Source organism: Ochlerotatus camptorhynchus, unplaced genomic scaffold (assembly GCF_037179485.1).
Source record: "Ochlerotatus camptorhynchus isolate MF236.1 unplaced genomic scaffold, CSIRO-AGI_Acam_v1.1 ptg000257l, whole genome shotgun sequence".
Taxonomy (NCBI): domain Eukaryota; kingdom Metazoa; phylum Arthropoda; class Insecta; order Diptera; family Culicidae; genus Ochlerotatus; species Ochlerotatus camptorhynchus.
Window position 1 is genome coordinate 2,144,438 of NW_027040747.1, and position 22,652 is coordinate 2,167,089.

Here is a 22,652-nt window from a genome sequence, read left to right on the forward strand (position 1 = left end):
TCGTCCAAATACAGGGCTGGTAGCGACCGGTATTAGAATTTTCAATACCGTAAAACCGGATTTAGGAAAAATGTGCCGGTATTACCAATCTTAATTGGATATGTGATTTATTCTTTGTGTGTACTAATCTATCACTTTAGACCAAGTGATCCGCATTCATGGAACATAATTTACATTCGTTTAGTGCATGCATTTACATTCATTTGCCTCTAATTTTTTTCATGAATAGATCTCCGTAAAATAATTATTAACTTTTATTGGTTTTACAACTTTTGTGAATAACTCAAATCGGTATATCTTATGCATAATGAACCAGAGGGAAAAGAAATGAAAATTACATTCAATGAAAAACAAAAACAAGTTCAGCCCGCTCTAGTTCGTCATGCATAAGAAATACAGATTTGAGTAATTCACCAAAGTTGTAGCTAATGTCAAAATCTTTAGCTTTAGCTTTAGTGATCATTTTATAAAATTCTGTTAATGAAAAAAATTTAGAGGCAAATGTATGTAAATGAACCAAAATGTATTGCATAGTATTCTCAATCTATGTTCGAGATTTGGTCAAAGTTTAAGCAATATTTGAATTTTTGGCATACAACTGACACAAATCCAGACTCTAATCATATTCATTCAAATTTGGCACCGTTGTTGATGACCCTAATATACTAATAATATGAAACAGGGGGTTGTGATCCACCATACAAATAAGACCCACCCTATTGGATAAATATGCACACTTAGAAATTGTTAGACCCTCATTTCACAAGCCATTTAACCATTATTTGAATTTGAAAACACTTTCAGTCCTGTTTAAATATTCGAATCATGCCATTGTATTAACACGAAGACAACATATCAAGAAGACTGGCAACTCTTCCATTTTCTTATACGAACGCTATGAGACAGGTACAATCGCGTCATCTGCCGCTCAAAGGTAAATGCTTCGAACGAATTTGATAGCAAAGATTACATCCTCAGAAGAAAGGTTTGTGTATTTGCTTATTTTTCTATGCGTTGCTTCCACCTTCACTCAAGCGCAGCGCTACTGCATCTGTCGCTTGGATTCTGGAAAAGTTGCCAGTCTTCTTGATTTGAAGACTTTGGTTAAAGTTTACCTTGTTTTGAAGTCTTAAAGCTTTTAAATTTAAATGCCTGAATTTAACCGAACATTTCAACTGTTGAAAGTTCGGTAAAAAATACCGAAGTCGGTAATAATTTCTTAATATGTGTATTGAGAAATTTTCCTTGAAATCTTTTTGACTTGCCATGAAGTTTTTTAGACCTGTCTTCGAAGGTTTCAAGATTAAGATTAAAATCTTTCAGATGTGATGTGCTTTTGAATTGGCTGTTGAAGTCCTCTGGTCTGTCTTATTGCCTTCAAAATCCTTTCAATTGTTATTATTTGGCTAAACATAATCTACATTTACAATCGATGTTTGTGCCATTGTGGCTTAATGTTGCCCCTCTATAATTGTTACTTCTGTTACTGTTTTTCTTACACATCAAAATTGTTCGCTAATTGCCTAATTTCAGGGTTGGTAGCGAGTCACTTTTTAGTGACTTGGTCACTTTTTTCAAGTTAGTTACTAATTTTTAAGGCCAAGTCACTAAAGTCACTTTTTCAACTTTTTTAGCGTGAATTTATTTCAAGATTGATTATTCTTTGCGTTGTGACGTTTAATCGTCTTCTTCTATATACAGGATGTCTACTCATTTTTCTGGATAAAATTACCCGAGTTTTCCAAAAAATAGATCTTGTAAATATTCAAAGTGCCAGAATTAAGAAAAGAAGATTTATTTCAAGTTCGCAAATAACTTTATGACAGATTAGAGATCTTCAATGTAGTCCCATTAACTTTACAACAATTGTAGGAACTTTACAACAATTGTAGGAAAGTTCTTAGGAATGAAAGGAAATGCTGAGAACTTCAGTGAAGCTCTGCAAACTGCAGGAACTTAAGGGAAGTTAACACGCTGGAAATATGGGAAACTTACTGGAAGCTGTAAGAACCTCAAAGCGGTTCTTTTAGCATCCGAGACTTTTCAGGAACTTTTATGAAGTTCCTAGAATTTCCGAGAACTTCACAGGTGTCAAGCGAACTTGAGAAATTTGGAAAGCTTAGGGGGTATTGGGCAAATTTTTAAGAAGTTCTAAGCACCTCAGAAAAGCTAGATCTAGAGATCTTTGGGGAATTTCAGATCTTAAGAGCAGTTCCCGTAGCTATAGTCCAGACTTTTGAAGCAGTTTAAAATCTTTAATTGTAAATTTAGATAAGTTCAGGATAGTTCCATGATGTGCTAAAAAACAAATCGAGAACCCTTAAGATGTTACGCAAATTTTGGGGAAGTACAGAGACCTTCAGAGAATTTATGAAAACTTCAAAAATATTTCAGAAACTTCACAGAAGTCCAAAGAATTTCAGGGAAATTTAAAGGTGTTTAAGAGAATTCTATTGATTTCCGAGCAGAACCGAGATCTTCAATAGAACTAAGAGCTTTATGGAAGCTTCGAAAACATCAAGGCAGGTCAGAGAATCAAAGGGCAGTTCGAATAATTTAAAGGAAATATTAGAAACCTTAAAGAAGTTTCGAGAAACTCAGTGAATTTCCGAAAACTTCAGCAAAGCTCCAGAAGAACTCCTGGAAATTTTATTAACATCCAGAAAACGTAAGAGTATTTTAAGGGTGTTATATCATGGCTAATTTAGCTAAGTTGATTAGAGAACATCAAGGAAGGTCCATTAATAAAAAAAAAGCGAGAACTTTTAGCAAGCAGCGATATCTTCAAGATATTCCAGAGAACTAAATTCCGATATTTTTAGATAGTTTAATGATATTGAGCGAAGTTCCGAATCCTTCGAGGACGATCAGATAGCTTCAGAATAATTCCATTAACAAGCAAATTTGCAGCGACTTACAAGGAGTTCCGTGGAATTATAGGGTATTCCAAGAATTCTATGATTAATCCTAAAACGTCAGAAGCGTCAGGGAATTATGAATGTATATCAGAAGATTTGCTGGATTATTAAACAAATTAAAAGAACTTCAGGTAAGCATAGATAAGTTTAGGGAAAATAAGCGAGTGTTAATAAAGGAACATTTTCGAAACTTCAAGGCAAATTAATTAATTTCAGTAAAGTTGCGGGTTCTTAAAAAATACTGATAAATTCAGGGCAGTCTAGAGAACTTTAATGAAATTCAGTAATCGGCAGTTTTAATAACACCAGGAAAGTCTAAAATATTGAAGAAGTTTTAAATTAGTGTCGATAATTTAAGCGAAGTTTAATGAACTTCAGAAAAATCTTGAGCACTTCAGCGAAAATCATTGAACTATATTAATTATTTCGTTCTAATTCCATGAAAGTTGCGGGAGCACAAAAGTTCCAGAAATTTAGAGAATCTTCGGAAACTTCACAGAAGGGCATAGTGGTCTTCAGAAACATTACTTCATAGCAATCTGTGGAGCTTAAGATGAGATCCGCGAACTTCAGGAAATTTTATGAACATTCGCAAAATGCGGGAGCATTTGAAAGAAGTTTAGTAAGGTCCGAAAATTAGTTTCAGAAAATTAGTCGGGAATTTAAAGCAGTTCCCAGATTTTCAGATAACTTCAGAGACGTTAAAAAGTGATTTGAGGTCTTTGCATAAGTTCAGAAGTTCACTTAATTAAATTCAGCGCAGTACAAAAAGCTTCATGAGAACTGCAAAAACTTTAGAGAAGTTTTGAGAATTTCATAAAAGAACAGAGAACCACAGAGAAGTCACATAAATTTTAAAGAAGTTTAGAGAACTTCAGTGAATTGTTAAACCTTAGAAAAATTGAGAAAAACTTTAGGAGTTCCGAATTTGAGTAGAAGTATTGTGAGCATCAGGCTAGTTTATCAAACTACAAAAGAACTTCAAGGCAGTTTCATTAACTTCAGGAAAAATTTGAGAACTTTCAAGTGGTTCTGAAGACCTCAAAATAGTCCATTCCATATTCAACGGAGATTTCCTCAAAATCTCGATGGAGCTATCGTCAGAATTCAATTTTCTTTTAGTTTTCCTCGGAATTACCTTGAAATTCTTCTCCACAATTAGAAATCCTTTGGAAAGATTCTTTGAGTATTCATTGAATTCATTTCAGATTTCCTTTTCAATCTCACTCCTTCCCTTGGAATTCTTAAAGTCTAACAATTCATTGACATTGCTCCTCAGAAATTCCTTAAATTTCTTCTCATAATTTGTTTGGCAAACTCTCCTGAATTTATTTTCCGAATTCCTTTGAGCTCACTGGAGTTATTTTCACATTTAATTTTAATCCTCCTTTTAGTATCTTCAAAAAAAAAATGTCCACGGACTTGTGCTCCGGATTCATTTTTTCTCACAAACTTTATGAAATTATCCTCAGAATGCCCTTGGAATTATCCGGTGAAGTTCACAAGAGTTGTTCTCCTCAGAAATTCCTAAAAATTTTCAATAAAATTTATTTTCAACTCAATTCAGGGTTTCTTGTAATTCTACTTAAAACTAAGGCTTCACATGAAATCTAAAATTCCTCAGAACTACCTCAAAAGCAGATTGCATTTGATTTTGAATGATTTTTTCCCAGAGCTCGTTTGGACTGAGGTCCCTAGAAATTGTAATAAAATTCCTCGAGTCTTGAAAACTGTGCATGGAACTTTACTCCAGATTCTTAGAATAGCGAACTAGGACAACTTTTAAGGAAGGTACAAATCGGGGGGGGGGGGGGGGACACCCCTCACCATCCCTCTCCAAAGGGGGAGTTTGGTAAAGAGAGATGAAAAAACCGATTTGTACCTTCCTTAAAAGTTGTCCTAGTTCGCTATTCTAATATCTATATACAATCTTCACACTGCCACTCTAACGGAACTATCAACTCTATGCTTTCATCTACTCCATCTATCGTATAAAAATTACCACTACAGTCTGTTATTTGAAATTAGCATCTTCAACTATGTAAATCGTTGACTTCACGTAGAAGTAATACTAAAAACATATAGTCAAAGTCCAGATTCTTGAAAATTTCTTGAAGTATGATCGCTTTTAAGTCCAGAACTAGTTTAAATTATTTTTTTTAGGAAATATGCATGTTCCAAAACCAAAAAAAAAAAAAAAATATTTTATATAAATTTATTTGTAACTGAAGATTAATCCATTGTGGTTCTGCAATACCTTTGCCTATTATCGTCAGGGGGATCTGATCTGTCCTTGAGTGCTCAATTTTGACCAAACGATGCTTTGAAACGGGATGCATCCTCATGCAAAAAAATGAGTGCACAAATATTTAGTTTATCCCTCTAACGTCCGACAATAGGTTATTTAGGAGTTATTGTCCGAAACCGTCATCTCCCCTTCATTAATTCGAAATCGCTAACACCGTTTCTACTTCCATTTCCCCGCACAGGAAAAAACCCTGCACCCCAGTGACCTGCGCCGCTGGGAGGAGAATAGCAACAAGGAAATCAGCTGGGGTCCGCTTCCGTCGATCGAATCCATCAACGCGCAGAACCGACTGAAGGTGATGACCGCGCTGCTGTTCACCTACAACCAGCAGCTGAATCAGATCCACAAACCCGCCCTGTACCACCTGTGCAGGACCACCTCGCTGTTGGTCAACCAAGGCTTCCCGAAGGTCGGTCACATGCACCGTCCGTCCTACGGTACCGATCCGACGTCACCGCAGTCGGCGGGCAATTCGCCGAATCAATCCTCGCTTTCCAGCGTGCAGAAGCCGATTCCCCGGATAGCGGTTAGTTCGCAGTTTCTGGTCGAACTCGCGCACGCCAACTACTTTGCCATGTTCAACGAATTCGCTTCGGCGGCCATCGAGGCGGTGAACGATTTACACAACCGGGCCTGTTACGAGATGCTACCGGAGGTGATATTAGTAACGAATGCAATCCGGAATTCGCTTCATGCGAATCCTTCTGGTAAGCGGAATCTGCCGAATTCCCCCTCAACCAATTATTCCTACAACATTTCCACCCATTTGTAGGTCAACCGAGCGACGGTCCGATGGGTATCAGTGTGGCACTAACTCCGGCAACCGCCACGGTGACGGTATCGAAGTCGATGATCACCAACGCTTCGTTCCGAACGAAGAAGCTTCCAGGTACGTGCATCGCATTTCAGGCTTTCACTGTGTGGCCATCTTTTTACGTCCGCATTTGGCTTTATGCATTCATTCTGTCACCCGCCGACAAGCAAAAGATTCGAGAGTCTCTGACAGCTGGAACAAAAAATCCAAACCTCTCGAACGTACATATATATATATGACTGTGATCGGTTTGATCGCCCACCCATCCAGCATCACCACCGTCACCATCCTTCAAACACCACGCACCGCTACCAGATTCAGTAACGTACCGCATCACATCCGTTGTGGTGTGGGATAGCGTGCGTGTGCACGCGCGCGTGTGTGTGTGTGTGTGTGTATCTGTTATAATCTCCACCCCACACCTTTTTCACACGTGTCTCACTAAGATTCACCACTAATCACCGATTACCTCACATGTACACACATTACACGTACCTACTGGCCCCAAAAAATATAATTCACCCCTCCTGCCTGTTACATATGGAATCACGCTGCTGAAACACACGATTTTTTCCCCCTTATTTCCTTTTTCAGTTTCAGTTCATGATTATTTTTCACACGCGAGTATACTTTCCTTTCGCGTCCTTGTTGCGTGGTATTTGTGTTGAGCAATCTTCTGACCTACACGAGTTAATTTTTTATGCGTTCTGGCACCAATTTTTTTCCGTTAACGTTTCTAATCAGCACTATTTCTGGTGGAACTACGTGCATGGAGTGACGAAATAGAATCTCCGTTGAGGGGAAATGTCAGGTTCGTGTTAGTAGTTCAGGGGTAATCCATGTATTTGTAATATGTGAAAGCTTATTAGAACTGTAACTGAAAGGGTAATGATTTGATTTTTAGCCAAACCAGGTACTCAATCAATTATCTTTCCACGGAAAGCTTGGAAAGAGTTCCATTTCCAACTCAAACAGCGTCTGTAAAAGGTAGTTTGAGCCACGTTTTTTGCTTCTAGTTTGTAGAAATAGTTATGTTAAATGAATACTTCTATCTGTGGGGAATTCTAATCCTTTGTACATATTAAGTTAAAACAATCTTATCATTATACTCTTGGGGTCATAGAATAAACCAGAAAATTCTCCCAGAATTTCTTCATTGACTGAAAAAAGTTCGAATCGTTCTTTTGGATTCTCGTTCGTAGTGCTAACTTAAACATTCCACCAATCTACGTGTACCGTGAATTCAATGTTTATTTAAAAAGCAATACGCGGTGAATTTCTTTGAAACTCTTCGTGTCATTATTTGAAATATTTAAGAATAGGCCAACAGTATAAAACTTAACGAACTAAGTAAAAAATATTGGAAAATTACTTTTCATATCGTACGTCGTGTTCCTAATTTTCCTATGTGCCTAATATGACGCAACATGTTCCTAATTTGACGCACTATAAAAATGTTATATATTCAATCAATAATAAGTGATTGTTGAAGATCTCGTTAAATACGTAGCGGGTGCATAACATCATAATATTTACTTAATGAGTTTGACCTTTTCGTAACAGATTTAGACTATGTCGTAGACATAGATGTATCTACAAAGCAAAGCAATTCGAGTATATGTCATAAGATTTTCATTGTCTATGAAAGTACTATTTAATCAAATCAGTTCTTTCTATTGACTCGCCAAAATGCGTTGTCAAGAAAGTTGAATCAGCACACATCTAGACACTTCGAGGTGAGGACATAGGGTCATTATCGATTCAGGTTCCTTTCGACCTTTCGACCCTTCAGTGAATGGGATAGACTTGCCTGACTGTCTGAAGAAATAAAACATCTTTTAGGAATTGGATCATGATAAACAACAGTTCTTATACAGCTACTAATCGATTTTCTGTTGATTTGTCATCCTTTCGGATTCTATATGATGGACTGAAAATAATAAGGAACACTTATGAGCCTAATTTGACGCAAACATCACATTTAATTTAACCTTGCAAAAGCATGCCAAAATTGCATTGATAGTAACGGAACATCGTTCTTCCGGTTAAACACGATTTCACTACTAAAAATTGACTTTTTACACGAAAACCGATAAAAACTGACCAACCAACTTCTTAGCTTCTTTGTTAAGGCAGACACATTTTGACGCACTTGAAAGAAGCAAATTTTTCTTTCGCTCATATATTGGCCAAAAAAGGCTACCCACAAACAGTTTTTCGTGGCAAATGTAAAAGGTTGAGTGTTAATCTTTCTTTCTTTTATTTAACGTCGGTCTCTGTTCCGCAATCTAGTGCCAATCACCGACGGACATCGATTGCCATCCATTGACGGCAACAGAATGTGCAGGAAGGCAGCTTCCACACCTGCGTAGGATATCGCACCCATTCACAACACACATGGGCCGGGACCAACGGCTTTACTTCCCTTCCGAAGGAAGACGTGACCAGAGATTTTTATGCCTCAGAAAAATCCCACCGACCTCGGCTGGTATTGAACCCAGACCCATCGGGGTGTTAGAAAGCAGTCACGCTTACCACTACACCACCGGCGCCGGCGTTGAGTGTTAATAAAACACTAGTGATTGATTATTTGGCGCTTTTTCGTGAAATACTTGCCTGAGTGCGGTCATAGTATAAAAGTTTGGACCTGCGTCAAATATGCTACCTCCACGATAATAATTCTAAAGGAGTTGTTAAAAAATTTAAGAAATTCCTATTTTTAATTTTGAAACAATTGTTGAGGAATTTAATGCTAAACTGAATGAAAATTTTATAAACAAGCTCTCAAATGTCGTGATATGTTTTAGGAGAATTTATTCGGGATTATGAGAAAAAATAAGCGGTGCCGATGGTGTAGTGGTAAGCGTGATTACCTCTCACCCCAGCAGGCCTTGGTTCAATCCCAGTCGGCGCCGCCGGGATGTTCTGAGGCATAACATCTCTGATCACGCCTTCCTTCGGTTCATGAGTTGATGGGTCGATAGGTAGGGTCCAGGTGTGGGAGCTGCCTCCCTGGCGTCGGTAGCATTGGTGCTCAGGACGGAAAACAAATCAAAGAAAAAAAAAGAGAAAAAAATAAGCAGAAATGCATACGAAATATTTTGAGGAATGTTAATGGTTTTTGTTGTTGTTCTAAAATCCTTGAAAGATTAGGAACAAGTGTCCAGCACCATACTAAGCAAATTGTGAAGATCGGGGAGTGAAAGGTGGATAAATTGCTCTAAAGTCCCTTGAACATTTACAAAGTTCCCTTATGTTTACTTCTTGAAAACTTTCTACCATTCGCATTCAACTTCCAAATTCCATAATTTTTTTTTTTAAGTTCTTTCATTTCGATCAAGATCTCAAAACCTTTTCTACGATCATCTGAGCAAAACTAAGCTCCCAAATTTCCAAAGCAAACCCTGAAGTTCTAAGAAGTATGCTGAATTTCTACAATACTCCCTGGACTTTCGGCTAAATTTCCTGAACGTCTACGAAGTTCACTGAGCTTCTACAATTTTGGCTGAACTCCTACGAAGTTCCTTGAACCTAAAAAATCAGAGGTTGTATCCAAGACACGACCGTAGATTTGACGTAGGATTACGAAAGGTAGTTTTGATGTCACAGCAAAAGTATAGTAGGGGAAACAACCCTATTGTTGCGGTACGTTAGCAGCGTTAGAAGCCTATTGTTGTGTATGGAGGTCTCCATACATTTAGTACAAGCCAATCCTGGACGATATGTCTTGGATTCAAGTTCTTACTCTTTAGTTAACTCTTTTATCAGTTATTTGTGGTCCAGAAAAGGACCGATGGGTTGGAAGCTTGGAAGCCGGTTTAGAACAATGCTGTAGAAATTTGTCCTCGATGTTCTTGGAGATGATAGCGATGGGGAAATGCGGAAATGAAATATGTATTAGGGGAAAAAAATCACAGAATCACGACGAGCAACTGAATCCGATCAGTGTTTGAGGGCAGCCTTTACAGCTAGCTGCTTGCGGGGAGCTTTTCGTTGTTTACTGGAGAACACCACCACTCACCACACGCGGTGATTGAATGAACAGCGTTTGTTGAGACCGGATGGAATTCAATTTTGAAATCTGTGATAGGGAAATCGCTTTTCACAGGATTTGTAGAAAAAATTCCTATCGATTTGCGTATTCAGAATTAAAATCCATCATTTCTGGATCAAAATCAGACCATTTTCATGCCGCGACCGACTTTAGATTCTAAAATTGCAGTGCCAATGTTGCCTTAACAATATATGGTATGTTTGATGTTAACATATGGGAACTGACATCCAATTGATGACCTTGAAAAATGTTCAAAAAATTCTTTATCAAATTTATAATGGTCCTGTGAAGGACCGTTTTGTCGTGATGGTTGAGTAATGCTGAGCTATTTAGGGTGTTCAACACGGATGAGGCTGGCGAGCTGTAAGTTGTTTGGAACGAGGGTGAAGCGCTTGGGATAGATGGTCCACAGCGACTCCCGGTTATGGATCCCGACCAGTTGGGGTGAGGCTTCTTCCTCCTTCTTCAGTGAATGGACGCTAATGTGGGCTGCAGCTCGCTGCTTGCGGGCAGCCTTTCGTTGTGTTCAATGTATAACGCCACCTCCCGAAAGAACTACTGCTGCTGCTGCTGCTGACGACCGATCGGACACCACCATACACGGTGATTGAATAAGCAGCGTTCAGGGAGACAGGATCGAATTCGATTTTGAAATCTGTTTTAGGGAAAGCGCTGTTTGCAGGCAATTGGTGTGAATTTTGATCCCCATTGCTACAGTTGGACATTTGTGCAATTGTCAATAGTGACCTATTAAAAATCTATAAAGTCGACAGTGAGCATGCATAACGCGTAAACACGATGATCGATTCTCTTCGTCGATTTTCTCTTTAGTAAATAACTCGCTAGAATTAACGTTTCTCGATGCGTTTGTTGTTGTTTTTCCCATAGCCAATACAACCTGTTACAACTCTGCATTTAACTTAGTGTTCATTTAAGCAGATTCGTAGAAAAATTTCCTATCGGTTTTGTGTGCTCAGAATTAAAATCCATCTTCTCTGGATCAAAATCACTTTCATGCCGCGACCGACTTTGGATTCTGAAATTGGACCCCCAATGTTGCCTTAAAAATATATGGTATGTCCGATTTTAACATATGGGAACTGACATTCGATTGATGACATGAATCATATTCATTTATTTATTTATAACTAAACATCAACAGGCTTTATTGGCCCCAATGATGTAACCTAAACTCAGGGTTACTTTCACTCACTTGCTATAAAAAAATGTTTTTCAGAATTATGAAATCATGAGATGGTATCGTGTTAATTAGATCTTGTAAGTTACAAGATGAGGACGTGAAGTATGTGTTTGACACATAAAATCTGTCAATATTGCATTCAGTGCGTCACAATCAGCGATTTTACGACTCGTGAGTGCTCACTCTGAGTGAACGCTCACGAATCATAAGATCGCTTATTGTGACGCTCTGAAAGCAAAATTGACAGATTTTATGAGTCAAACACATTCTTTAAACCCTCTTCTCGTTACTTACAAGTAAAACATATCATTTTATCGTCTAATGATTGCATGATTCCGAAAAACATTTTTTTATAGCAAGTGAGTGGAAGCAACCCTGCCTAAACTAAACATGAAAAGTACTAAAACTAAACATCAATAAGTCAAGTCAAGCTGAACTTTGCGTTAGGTCTTAAGTAACATTGACAGATTCTCTTCGTCTTTGTATCCCCACGGCCATGTAATGACATTCCCAGGTATTTTCAGCACACTGATCGATTAAAGAAGCTTTTATCTAGCATCTATTACAACAATCACAAATGTCAAGTTATTAACGAAAGAGAAAGTCAACGAAGAGAATCGATCAATGTTACTTAGGACCTAATGCAATGTTCAGCTTGAAGATGTCTAAAAAAGACTCTTTATAATTTATATGGTGGTCCTGAAAAGGACCGTTTTGCCGTGATGGTTGAGTAATGCTGAGCTATTAGGGTGTTCAACACGGATGAGGCTGGCGGGCTGTAGGTTGTTTGGAGCAAAGGTGACGCGCTTGGCATAGATGACCCACAGCGACTCACGAAGAAACTGATTTCGATCCAAAGCGGTGCGGCTTCTTCCTCCTTCTATTCATGCTCATGTGGGCTCTGCGGCTCGCTGCTTGCAGGCTGCCTTTCGTTGTGTACGGGAGAACAATGTTCAACGCCACACGCCGAAAGCACTGCTGCTGCTGTCATCGACGACCGGACACCACCACACACGGTGATATTGAATGAGCACCGTTCAGTGAGACAGGATTGAATGCGATTTGTAAATCTGTGTTAGGGAACGCGCTTTTTGTAGGCAATCGGTGCTAATTTTGATTACCATTGCAACAGTTGGACATTTGTGTATTTTTCAATAGTGACCTATTGAAAATTAATAAAGTGTTCAATTTAGCAGATTGGTAGATAAATTTCCAATCGTTTGGTTTGGTCAGAGTTATATGTGGTCAAAACCTGACCTCTTTGCGTAATGTGGTCGATTTTGTTTTTTTGGAAATTGCACCCCCAATATGTTGCCGAAAGACGTAATCCTACGTCAAAATCAGAATCGCTGAAACACCCACCAAACGAAAGTTTAGGTTCACCACTTTCGTTTGGGACTAGTATGGAAATGTTCTATCGGGGTGTCTACAACCAGTTTAATTTTTTTTTCGTATTTTTCATAACATTTTGAATCTAGCTTCAAACGAAAGAGATGCACCTAAGATTTCGTTTGGTGGGTGTTTCAGCGATACTGATATTTTATAACTTTGTAGGTTCTACAAAGTTCTCTGAACTTATACAAAACTTGCTGAAGTTCTATAAAATTCTCTGAAGTTCTATGAAGTTTGCTGAGCTTTTATAAAGTTAGTCGAATTTCTATAAGATTTGTTACACTTGTAGCAAGTTTCCTGACCTAAACTTCTTCTTCTTCGCATTTCAATCTTTTTGCTTATGGCATATTAGCTTATAGCGTGCTCTCAACTTAGTGTTCTCGATGTACTTCCACAGTTATTAATTGAGAGCTTTCGATGTTTGTACAATTTTTGCATTAGTATAATTGTGTAGCAAGTACAATCGTACTCAATGCCCAGTGAAGTTGAGATTGAAATTCCTAGACCGGACCGGGAATCGAACTCAGCCACTTCTTCCAGCATGATCTTGCTTTGTAGCTGTGCCTTTACCAACTGGGCTAAGGGAGGTGATCTTCTACACAGTTCAAAGAATGTCTACAATGTTTTCGAAAGTTCTACGATGCTTCTTAAAGATCTATGGAGCTCCTTGAAATTCTTAAACCTTCCTTTTACTTTCAAGAAGTTCTTTCTTTAACGCTCATAGGTCATTCCGATCATCCGATTTGAACTCCGATGCTAACTACTACGCCGAGGTCGCCCTAAAATGATGTTCTCTTATTTACCGATTGCTCTTGACTTCTAGGAAGGTCCCTAAACTTCTGGGAAGACTCTGTTTTACAAACCTGAAATATTAAACATAAAGACCTTACCCTGCTCAAAATTTTGAAAAGTCGTGATGCACCTATCATTCCTGGGTTGAATAACTAAGAATACCTTTATGGTGAGGGCATCGTAAAAGTTAAAGAGCCAGGGAGAGTGGCGCTGAGTACGGCTCTGCAAGTGTCTGGTAAAACTCCTCAGGAATTCAGAAAGAATTCTATAAGTGATAAACTCACGGAAAAATGATTGCAAAGCTTTCATAAAGGCCTTTGGGCATGTTTTAAGTAAAACAATGCGAGCAAAGTCGGTTAACAAAATGAAAGCAAATCCATATTAAAGTTTGCTGTTGCTATCATAATCAAAACTCATTTTGATTTTAATTGTCGTGAAATAAATCTGATAACACATTATGCTTTCATTTTTTTTTAAATGAAAGCAACTTAACTTCAAGTTCTGTTGTTAACGTCTTGTTGAAAATTGAACTGACGATTATTATCTAATTTTTTTGTTCAACACATTTGAGGTCATTCGTGACTAGTCCGGGTGAGATTTGAACTCAAATCTTTCAACGTGAGAAGCATCCCGAGCAAAGCTGGAGATCAAATTGAAATCAATATTTCAGTGCCAACATTTCAAAGCGGCGTAATTGCATTTGTAAACAATGGCTTTAGCCGTCGATTTCTCGCGAATAAAAGCTCACTCATGAAAAATAATGACACCAATAGGTAGAGGAATGTTTCCTCTACCATCTAGCATTTAAAGGAGTAAGCTTTAAGATGCGAGAAATCGACAGCTAAAGTCATTGTTTACAAAAGCTATTACGCCCCTTTGAAATATTGGCACTGATTTGCTGTTATGATGTACACGCTAACTTGAAAGTACCCATTAATGAGTAAAAAAAGACCCATTTTGAAGAAAAGTGGCTTAACTCATTAATGATTAAACAATTTTACCCATTAATGAGTATCTGTTACCCATTAATGATTAACAATTACTCATTAATGGGTAACAGATACTCATTAATGGGTAAAAAATTTACTCATTTAATGAGTTAAGCCACTTTTCTTCAAAATGGGTCTTTTTCAACCATTAATGGGTACTTTCAAGTTAGCGTGTAGCTTATTTTCAATACTCCAGTTGAACTCATTTTGGTTGACTTAACGGTTAACTGCTCGCTTGCTATGACTATCGAGAGAACAGAGGGACGAACCGATTGCGCGAGATTATAAAAGAGCGTACTAGTAAATATGTTTTGTGTCAGTTCGTCTGCGGATGTGACGAAGGTAGGATTGGGCGACCTTTAGTAAAAGGATCGATTTTATTTACGGCACTAGAATCGATCCATCGATTTAATCGGTACAAAATAATCGATCTTTTCTTCATAATGCTAAATTACCATAATGAACCGAATACTGTACGGTCAGTTAACCAGGACATTTAATTATAATTAAGTATGACGGCTACTTTGCAAGATAATTAATATGTGTGATTCAGATCGATACAAAACACACATTTACGTGTTTTTTTGAGCGTAGTAGACAGTGATAATAAACTTTTAAAAGTGTTCGGATTTATGAGCTAAGTGTCTGGATTTCGAGTCATTACGGTATATTTTGATAATTGAAATTCAATATCAAAAGTAACATGTTTCAATTTTCATTTACTCGTACTTTTCGAGAGATTTGGTTATTTATCAGAAGAATTGATTTAGAAGTCTTTAAATAATATTTTGTATTAGTAGGCTACAATAAGAGATTATAAGGAATGTGTTGCTCACATAAATCTTGCCAATTTAGCTTTCAAAGAGTAATAATCAGCGATGCTTGGATCGCTGTTCGCGAAAAATCAAGAATGAGTGAAATTGTCAGGTTTGATGAGTGAAACACAAACTTTACAAACTCTTCTTGCTACTAACAAATACAAAATAAATTATCCCATAAAACATCTTTTTATGCGAAATCAATCAAAGTAACCCTGTTGTCAACCTAACTGCCATACACACTTAATCTAGCTCGGTAAAATCTCCAACAGCCGATTACCTCGGCATTTATTTTTGCTGATATATCTGCAAAATATCTGTTTGTTAGCTGATATCTCAGCAAAATGATATTTGTTAGCTGAGTCTCGGCAATTGTTTTACTGAATCTCAGCAAAATAAATTGCAGAACTAATCGGCTGTTGGAATCTCGGCGAAAAAAATTAAGTGTGTAATGCGTAATAATAAAAGAACAACATATTATGTATAAAATGTATATACTCAGTCCTATTTTATACAACATTAGCAGCGACTATGCTGATGATAAATTTAAGGGTATGTTCATTAAAAGATTACATTGGTTTGCTTCTTTGAAGATCGAACGATCGATTTTTACGATTTTTTTAATAAATAAAGAATCGATCCTAAACATCGAAAATAGAGTTCAGAAAGATCGATCTCTCAAATATCGATCCAAGATCGCCCAATCCTAGACGAAGGAAACTCGACATACTGTTAGACGCTACCAGCAAAGATGTTCAGACAAACAAGGCCTATTCAGTTGAGCGGCACAATTTGGCTACGTATTGTTTGCTTTAAATTAATTGTGTTTTTTTTTCAAATTGGCCCAGATGGATAATGCGTCGGTATCATGCAATATTGTCACAACCCATAATATACAATTTTTCCGGTTTTATCGGCTAAAAGCTTACAACATTTAAACGCCGTACACACTTAAATTGTGCCGATAATGGCACCGCTGACTAGCTAGGTACACTGAAAACGAATCTTACTCAGAGGGTGAGTCACCTTTACTCATTCGTATGGAGACATTTCTATAAGCGTAGGTTACTTATGCGCTGAGTGAGCTACGTTTGTCTCCATACGAATAAGTAAAAGTCAGAGTCAATGTTATAATAAGAGTCCCGCCAAGAGTGAAGCCATAAGTGCTGTCCTTATGGTGCTCAGCTTTGCTAAAGGGTGTCCACGATGAAATTGCCACACTATGAAATTGTTTTAAAGTCCTGTGATCAAAACTCGCGGAAATGGAGTCGAAAGAACAGCTCGTGCGTGATAAAATCTTGCGCATTCATCACGAGAACAAGGATCTCTCGCATCGTTCTATCGCTAAAACGTTGGGAATCGCGAATTCCACGGTGTCGCGAGTGATTAAGCGGTTCGAGGAACGGTTGACCACCGATCGGAAGCCCAGAAGTGAAGGAAAAAGTATTCCGTACAACACCAAAAATCACAACCGCGTAGTTGGGGCCTTCAACCGAAATCCGAACGCCTACGTTAGGGATGTGGCTAAGAAGCTGCACCTAAGCCGAAGTTTTGTCCACAAGGTCAAAACTAAGGCTGGGCTTCGAACGTTCAAGGTACAAAAGGCCCCTAATCGCGACGAGAAGCAGAACAAGTCCGCCAAAACCCGTGCCAGGAAGTTGTACCTCAACATGCTGACGAAAGTTGAATGCTGCATCATGGACGACGAAACATATGTGAAGGCCGACTTCAAACAGATCCCCGGCAACCTGTTTTTCACGGCCAAGGATAAGTTCAGCGTTCCGGAGCATGTCCGCACTCAGAAGATGTCCAAATTTGCGAAGAAATTCCTGGTTTGGCAAGCCATCTGCACGTGCGGGAAGCGGAGTGCACCTTTCGTGACCCAGGACACGATGAACGGACAGGTGTACATAAAAGAGTGACTCCAGAAGCGGCTGCTTCCTCTCCTGAAGGCCCACAACGTCCCAACAATCTTCTGGCCGGATTTGGCCTCATGCCACTACTCCAAGGACGTGCTGAAGTGGTATGCGGACAATAAGGTCAATTTCGTGCCGAAAATGTTCAACCCTCCCAACACTCCGGAGCTCCGCCCCATCGAGAAGTACTGGGCGATTATGAAGCAGCACCTTCTTAAACGACCTAAGGTAGTGAAGACAGTCGAGGAACTGAAGAAAGTATGGGTTTACATGCAAAAAACGGTTGATTCACAGGTTGTGCAGAACCTTATGGCCGGGGTTAAGGCCAAGGTGCGGGCATTTGCGTATGGACTGTAAATAAAATACGAGTAAAATGGTAAAATGAAGTTTAATAGTTATTTCTCAATCCCTGAAAATTTGATGGCAATCGGATGAAAACTCGAATTTTGCGAATCAATTTTGTGTGTGGCAATTTCATCGTGGACACCCTTTACTGGAGCATACGTCCGCGTCAGCCTTCTGTTGGAATCCTTTAGCGACCAAGTGAGCTTCGTAGCGGGGAGGCGACGCCAAATTCGTCATCTTTGACTCGAAATATCCGGCTTGATTCCCTCAGGACGCTTCACAAAGTCGCCAAACGTTATTGGAGTGCAAGGAATCCAGTTCATCGTTCAAAGCTTTCAGCCAGCATGTCTTGTCAGCTCGTTGGGAGATCTCATCGAACGTAGTTGGATCATCTAGACTTACTGCAGAACGGGCGCTCCCGTTTGCAAGACCTCGTAGAAGTTTCAACGGAACTTGATCTACGTTCAAAGCACGAAGGGAGAGCAGTATTTGAAGTCTTCGTCAAATTTTTCGTCTCGTGCTACAAACAAGCTCTGGGTCTTCCTATTCCACACCCTGTACCAATTAGGTTCGCAGCCGAAAATTAGTGACAATTGACACTTCGAATCTAGCTTTTTCCGCTGCTGAGTGGGAACCCATGCCAAACACTCTGAGCTTCGTCATATCATCCACACCTCGATAGGAGTTTTGCGTTCCGAAACACAGGCTTGCCTAAACTCCTCAAACTCAGATTATGCCGTATAGATGCTCATTTATCGTGAGCTATTTCATCCCTCACATATAAAGAGCAATGATGTCAAATCCAAAGAGCGCAAAAGAGCTCGAGCTCAGATTGATGCTCAAGCTGGACTTCCACAAACACGCATCACGATGAGCGATGCGGGGTCGTTCTTGGGTGAGGAATGATTTACATCGGCTCTGCTCACCAAACAACATTTTGAACTTCGGGATGGACTCGGTGAAACGGTGAGCTTCGTTATACTTTCGGAGAGAGCACGCACGGCCTTTGATTGGTGCACGGTTCTTCCATTCAATATTATGATACACAACAACACAACAATATATTCAATGGACTATAGGACCATTCCCAGATAACGTAACATTTTAAGAGATTGATGTTTTTAAAACTTGGGGACCACTTTTTGGGTTACTCAAACTCAGTCTCAAAAATCTTTGGTCGTTTTTTCCGCTAAGTGCTTTATGAGTGGATATACGAAATTATATTTCTGACGAAACTAGTAAAAGTACTAATTACTACGATTATGGATTATCCCTTGGTGGTGTTTTCGTATTCTCCTGTTGCCTTTTAACATGTTCATTCATTCAATTCGCTACTCTCGCTGCACACACACACAGGCAAAAGAACGTAAGAATTCCGTAAGAATCACTTATGAATTTTTAGCCACAAGAAATCAGTATGAATTTCATTGATTTGCCTTATGAAAAATAATGTTGACAAAAATATAATAAATCGGAGCAGACTGGAACAGAACCATGGACGTTGAGATTACAAAGATCGTGTGTTGACCACTCGTCTTTCAACGCTTAAGAAAATGGAATGGCTAAAGGCGTATAAGAGCTACGTTATGTTAGATGAAAATCTTTCATAAGTCGCACTTATGAAATTCATATTTGTCGTTCATAAGTCGAGTCTTATGAAATTCTTAAGTCTATTTGCCTCAGTGCTCGGAAATCTTTCTGGACCAATAATTGAAATAGGCTGAACAACCCAACGTAAGCAATGGTTTTAAACACTACCACGTAAACTAAAATTTACATTCGATAAAGGAAGTTTGCTCTATCAGATGATGGTATTAGATTGTTTGGATGTGTTTTGATTTTCGAGGAATTTGTGTTAAAAACAATTGTTTACGTTTGGTTGTTCCGCCTATTTCAATTTTTGGTGTACCGTTGTCGCATGTCGTTGTTGATGTCGCAGAAACGCAAATCAAATTTTGGCATGGCTCTGTTCTTCAACAAGTTAGGAGATTCAGTAGATGGTGAATTAAAGTGTAAATCTTGTGAGAAAAAAATTAAAACAAAACACAACTTCAATTTGAAAAGAAATTTAAATCAATGTTAATTGAAACGTTATTCAATGAACGTGTGATAATTATAGGTAGTATAATTATCACGCTTTCATCGATTAACATTTTAAATAATCAGCTGGGTAAAAAATGCATTTACTCTACCTCAAAATTCAGCATAGCATTAAGTTTGCAATGTGCAACTCATACATGATAGAAACGCGTAGAATTTTTGTATCTACGACTCTATGTATGTATTCCCGGCATAGCCCAATATCTCTTGAATCTCAATTGCGATTTTAGTTTTCAACACAAGAGATGATCCGCTATACGAGACAGTTGAAATGCCGAAATCGTGGTTTAGTTTACAAACACGAGAGCTATTGTGATTTGCCTAAAATAGGGGCGTTTACCGAGAATATACACAGTTATCCTACGAATACAATTGCCACTTAATACGTTATGCATACGTTCCATTTTTTTAAATTTCTTGGTTGTGCACTTCTTTCTCGAATACAACACAAAATCACTCATTCATGCGCACTGGGAAAAGCCATCAAGAGCCAAGCTCTCTACGAATACATCACGAAGCTCCAAGTTTACTGCTCGCGCATCACGAAGTTAAAATTTCTGCTCGGTAGGCAGAGTCGATGTACACCCGAGAACGAACTCCGCATCCCTCTCAGCGATGCGGGTAGGCAAGAGCCCAGCTTGAGCATCAAGTATAGCTCCATATCATCATCAAAATATGCTGGAGCTCAGCTTATTGATGACTCTTGATGGAGCTTTTGTCAAGCCTGCCGGAACAGCATTGGTCGGACTTCGGTTCATGAGATAGACCCCAGCTAGTGCAGCTTCAGTCCACATACGTTTCGGTGCCTTGGACTCGATCAGCATCATACGAACTTTCTCGATTAACGTGTAAGCAACAGTTGGTTCTATCTGGGTTCTCGATATAGAACCGTGCTTGGTCCATTGAGCAGTATTCTGTGCCCTGATCCACGGTAAGCTTCGAGACTCGGTGGCTGACTGCTTTTTTGTTGTGAAAATTACTGCGAAGTGCGTGAAATCATCAACGAAAGAGCAGTGCTGCGTGCTGTTAACAATGTCAATTGACGTAACATATTGGTCTAGCATTGAATTTCACTTCCGACACTCATATTCGTAGAAGGCATGATATCAGGCGGTATGGCTTTGATATTTCTAAAGATCGGTACTTGATTAGCTGGCGTATATAAGAATCATTTGAGGCAGAACTTTGAAAATCAGTGGCCCTTTTACGATGTCAATGAAATTTACGCACTGACATTGAGGCGAATGATATTGAGATACTAACTGATAATGACATTAGGTGGCTAGTGAAATTCAGCATTTTGTAGGTATTGATATTGATGTTTTGCAGCACTGTAAAAAAGACGATGTATCGAGAACAATCCCAAGCTTTTGGCATAATCGGTCCACAAACATCGAAGTGCACGTGTTCTAACGGTCTTTCAGATCTTGCTCTTACATATCTAGATAGACCTGGAATTAGGGCATAACATTTGGTAAACAATGACTTCTATCGATGATTTCTAGGAACTCAAGGCACGCCCACGCAGACCAGCATTAACCATCGGATAGGGAAAGTCTTTCCCTACTCGACGAAGATGTTGGTTTGCGTGGGCGAGCCTTGAATTTCTAGAAATCATCGATGGAAGTCATTGTTTACAAAAGCTGTTAGGCCCTAATTCCAGCTCTATCGAGATATGTTTGAAAATCTTAAAAATATACATTTTTGTCATTGAATTTTAAACATTTTTTTTTAATATTTTTTGACGATATGTGATATTTTTTCAGTGCATGTTTTTTTTTTAAAGGCATTCCAGTTTACTACAACTTTGGTTTAGACGTCATTTCGATTGGTTGAACCGTTTTCGTGCTATGATTTATTGAAACATTTCGAATACGCCATTTTTAAAAATTAGATGTTAGTCAAAAAGGCCGAATTCAAGCTTACCCTTGGTTCATTGCCTCTACACGACGAATGAGAACGACCTAAATTTGAGTTTAGTTCACTCATAATCGTCAAAACTGCAGGTACGCAGCGATGAGTAATTTTGCCTCATGGTTTCCTGTGGAAAACCTCAAAAATCTTCCGGAAAATGAGGAAAATTGACGAAAACTATACTAATTCTAAGAGTAGTACCAGTAGATTGAGTGCATCCAAACTTTACTTTTCTCATATTCGGGAAGTTTTTCCTGGACAAACCTGGAAAAACCCGAAAAAAAACATGAGGCAAATTCACTCATCGCTGAGTTACTACACGTAAAATGATTTATGAGTTATCTAAACTGAAATTTGGGTCATTCCCATTCGCTGTGTAGCGATCAATTATGCGAAGTTTCGTGGAATTCTGAGAGTTAAAATTTGTTTATTTTTTCGCCATCTGGCCTGTAACTGCTCAGGATGCTTTTTAACAAACTTTCGACCTTGTGTCTTGTATAAAAATAAATTAAGTGGTGCGCTGTCTACCGAAAATCCAATAAATTTTCTCAGACCATACGTGAATTAAAAATATAAAGTAGCTTTGTACCGTATTACAAGTTGTTTGCATTTGCATGAACTAGAAGTCAATTTTCCTCCTGCCAAGTAGAATGACATGGCAATTCCATTTTTTGGAAATAGAGAACTACGCTTGTACGCAATCCAATGTGTAGTCGGTAGTTAGGTAACGTAAAGCTTCTCTGTAGGTTGAATGGCGAGATCAAACATCAGTTACATTCGTAATTCCGGAAGCAAGTTTGTGCCTGTAGAATTTTACTTCATTTCCCTTCTGTCACCGCACATGGGGGATGCGGTTAAGAAGTGGTCACGCAATACGATTTTGTCGATTACAAATCCATATATTTTCAAACCGCAGTTGACATCCGGAGAAGGGGGTTGTCAGTTACAAAGCTCTGGCTCCATGCGTCACGTAGTTAAACCGATCGGAAGTCTGTACACAATCTACAGCCGTAGAATCCTTTGAAGGTGTGGTGCTATATCGAGAGCACATGTTTTTCGCCTTCCTGTTTCTATTGTTGGAAACGTCTCTC

The 22,652-nt window shown here is 38.7% G+C and overlaps 1 protein-coding gene across 1 annotated transcript in view; it reads left to right on the plus strand.

Annotated features, from left to right (window-relative positions):
- Window positions 1-22,652, plus strand: part of Hyccin (hyccin) — a 105,401-nt gene that overhangs the window by 41,058 nt on the left and 41,691 nt on the right. The window contains exons 4-5 of the mRNA XM_065226668.1: window positions 5,408-5,933; window positions 5,999-6,115. Coding sequence (XP_065082740.1) covers window positions 5,408-5,933; window positions 5,999-6,115 — 643 coding nt within the window. The remainder of the gene's footprint in view (window positions 1-5,407; window positions 5,934-5,998; window positions 6,116-22,652) is intronic.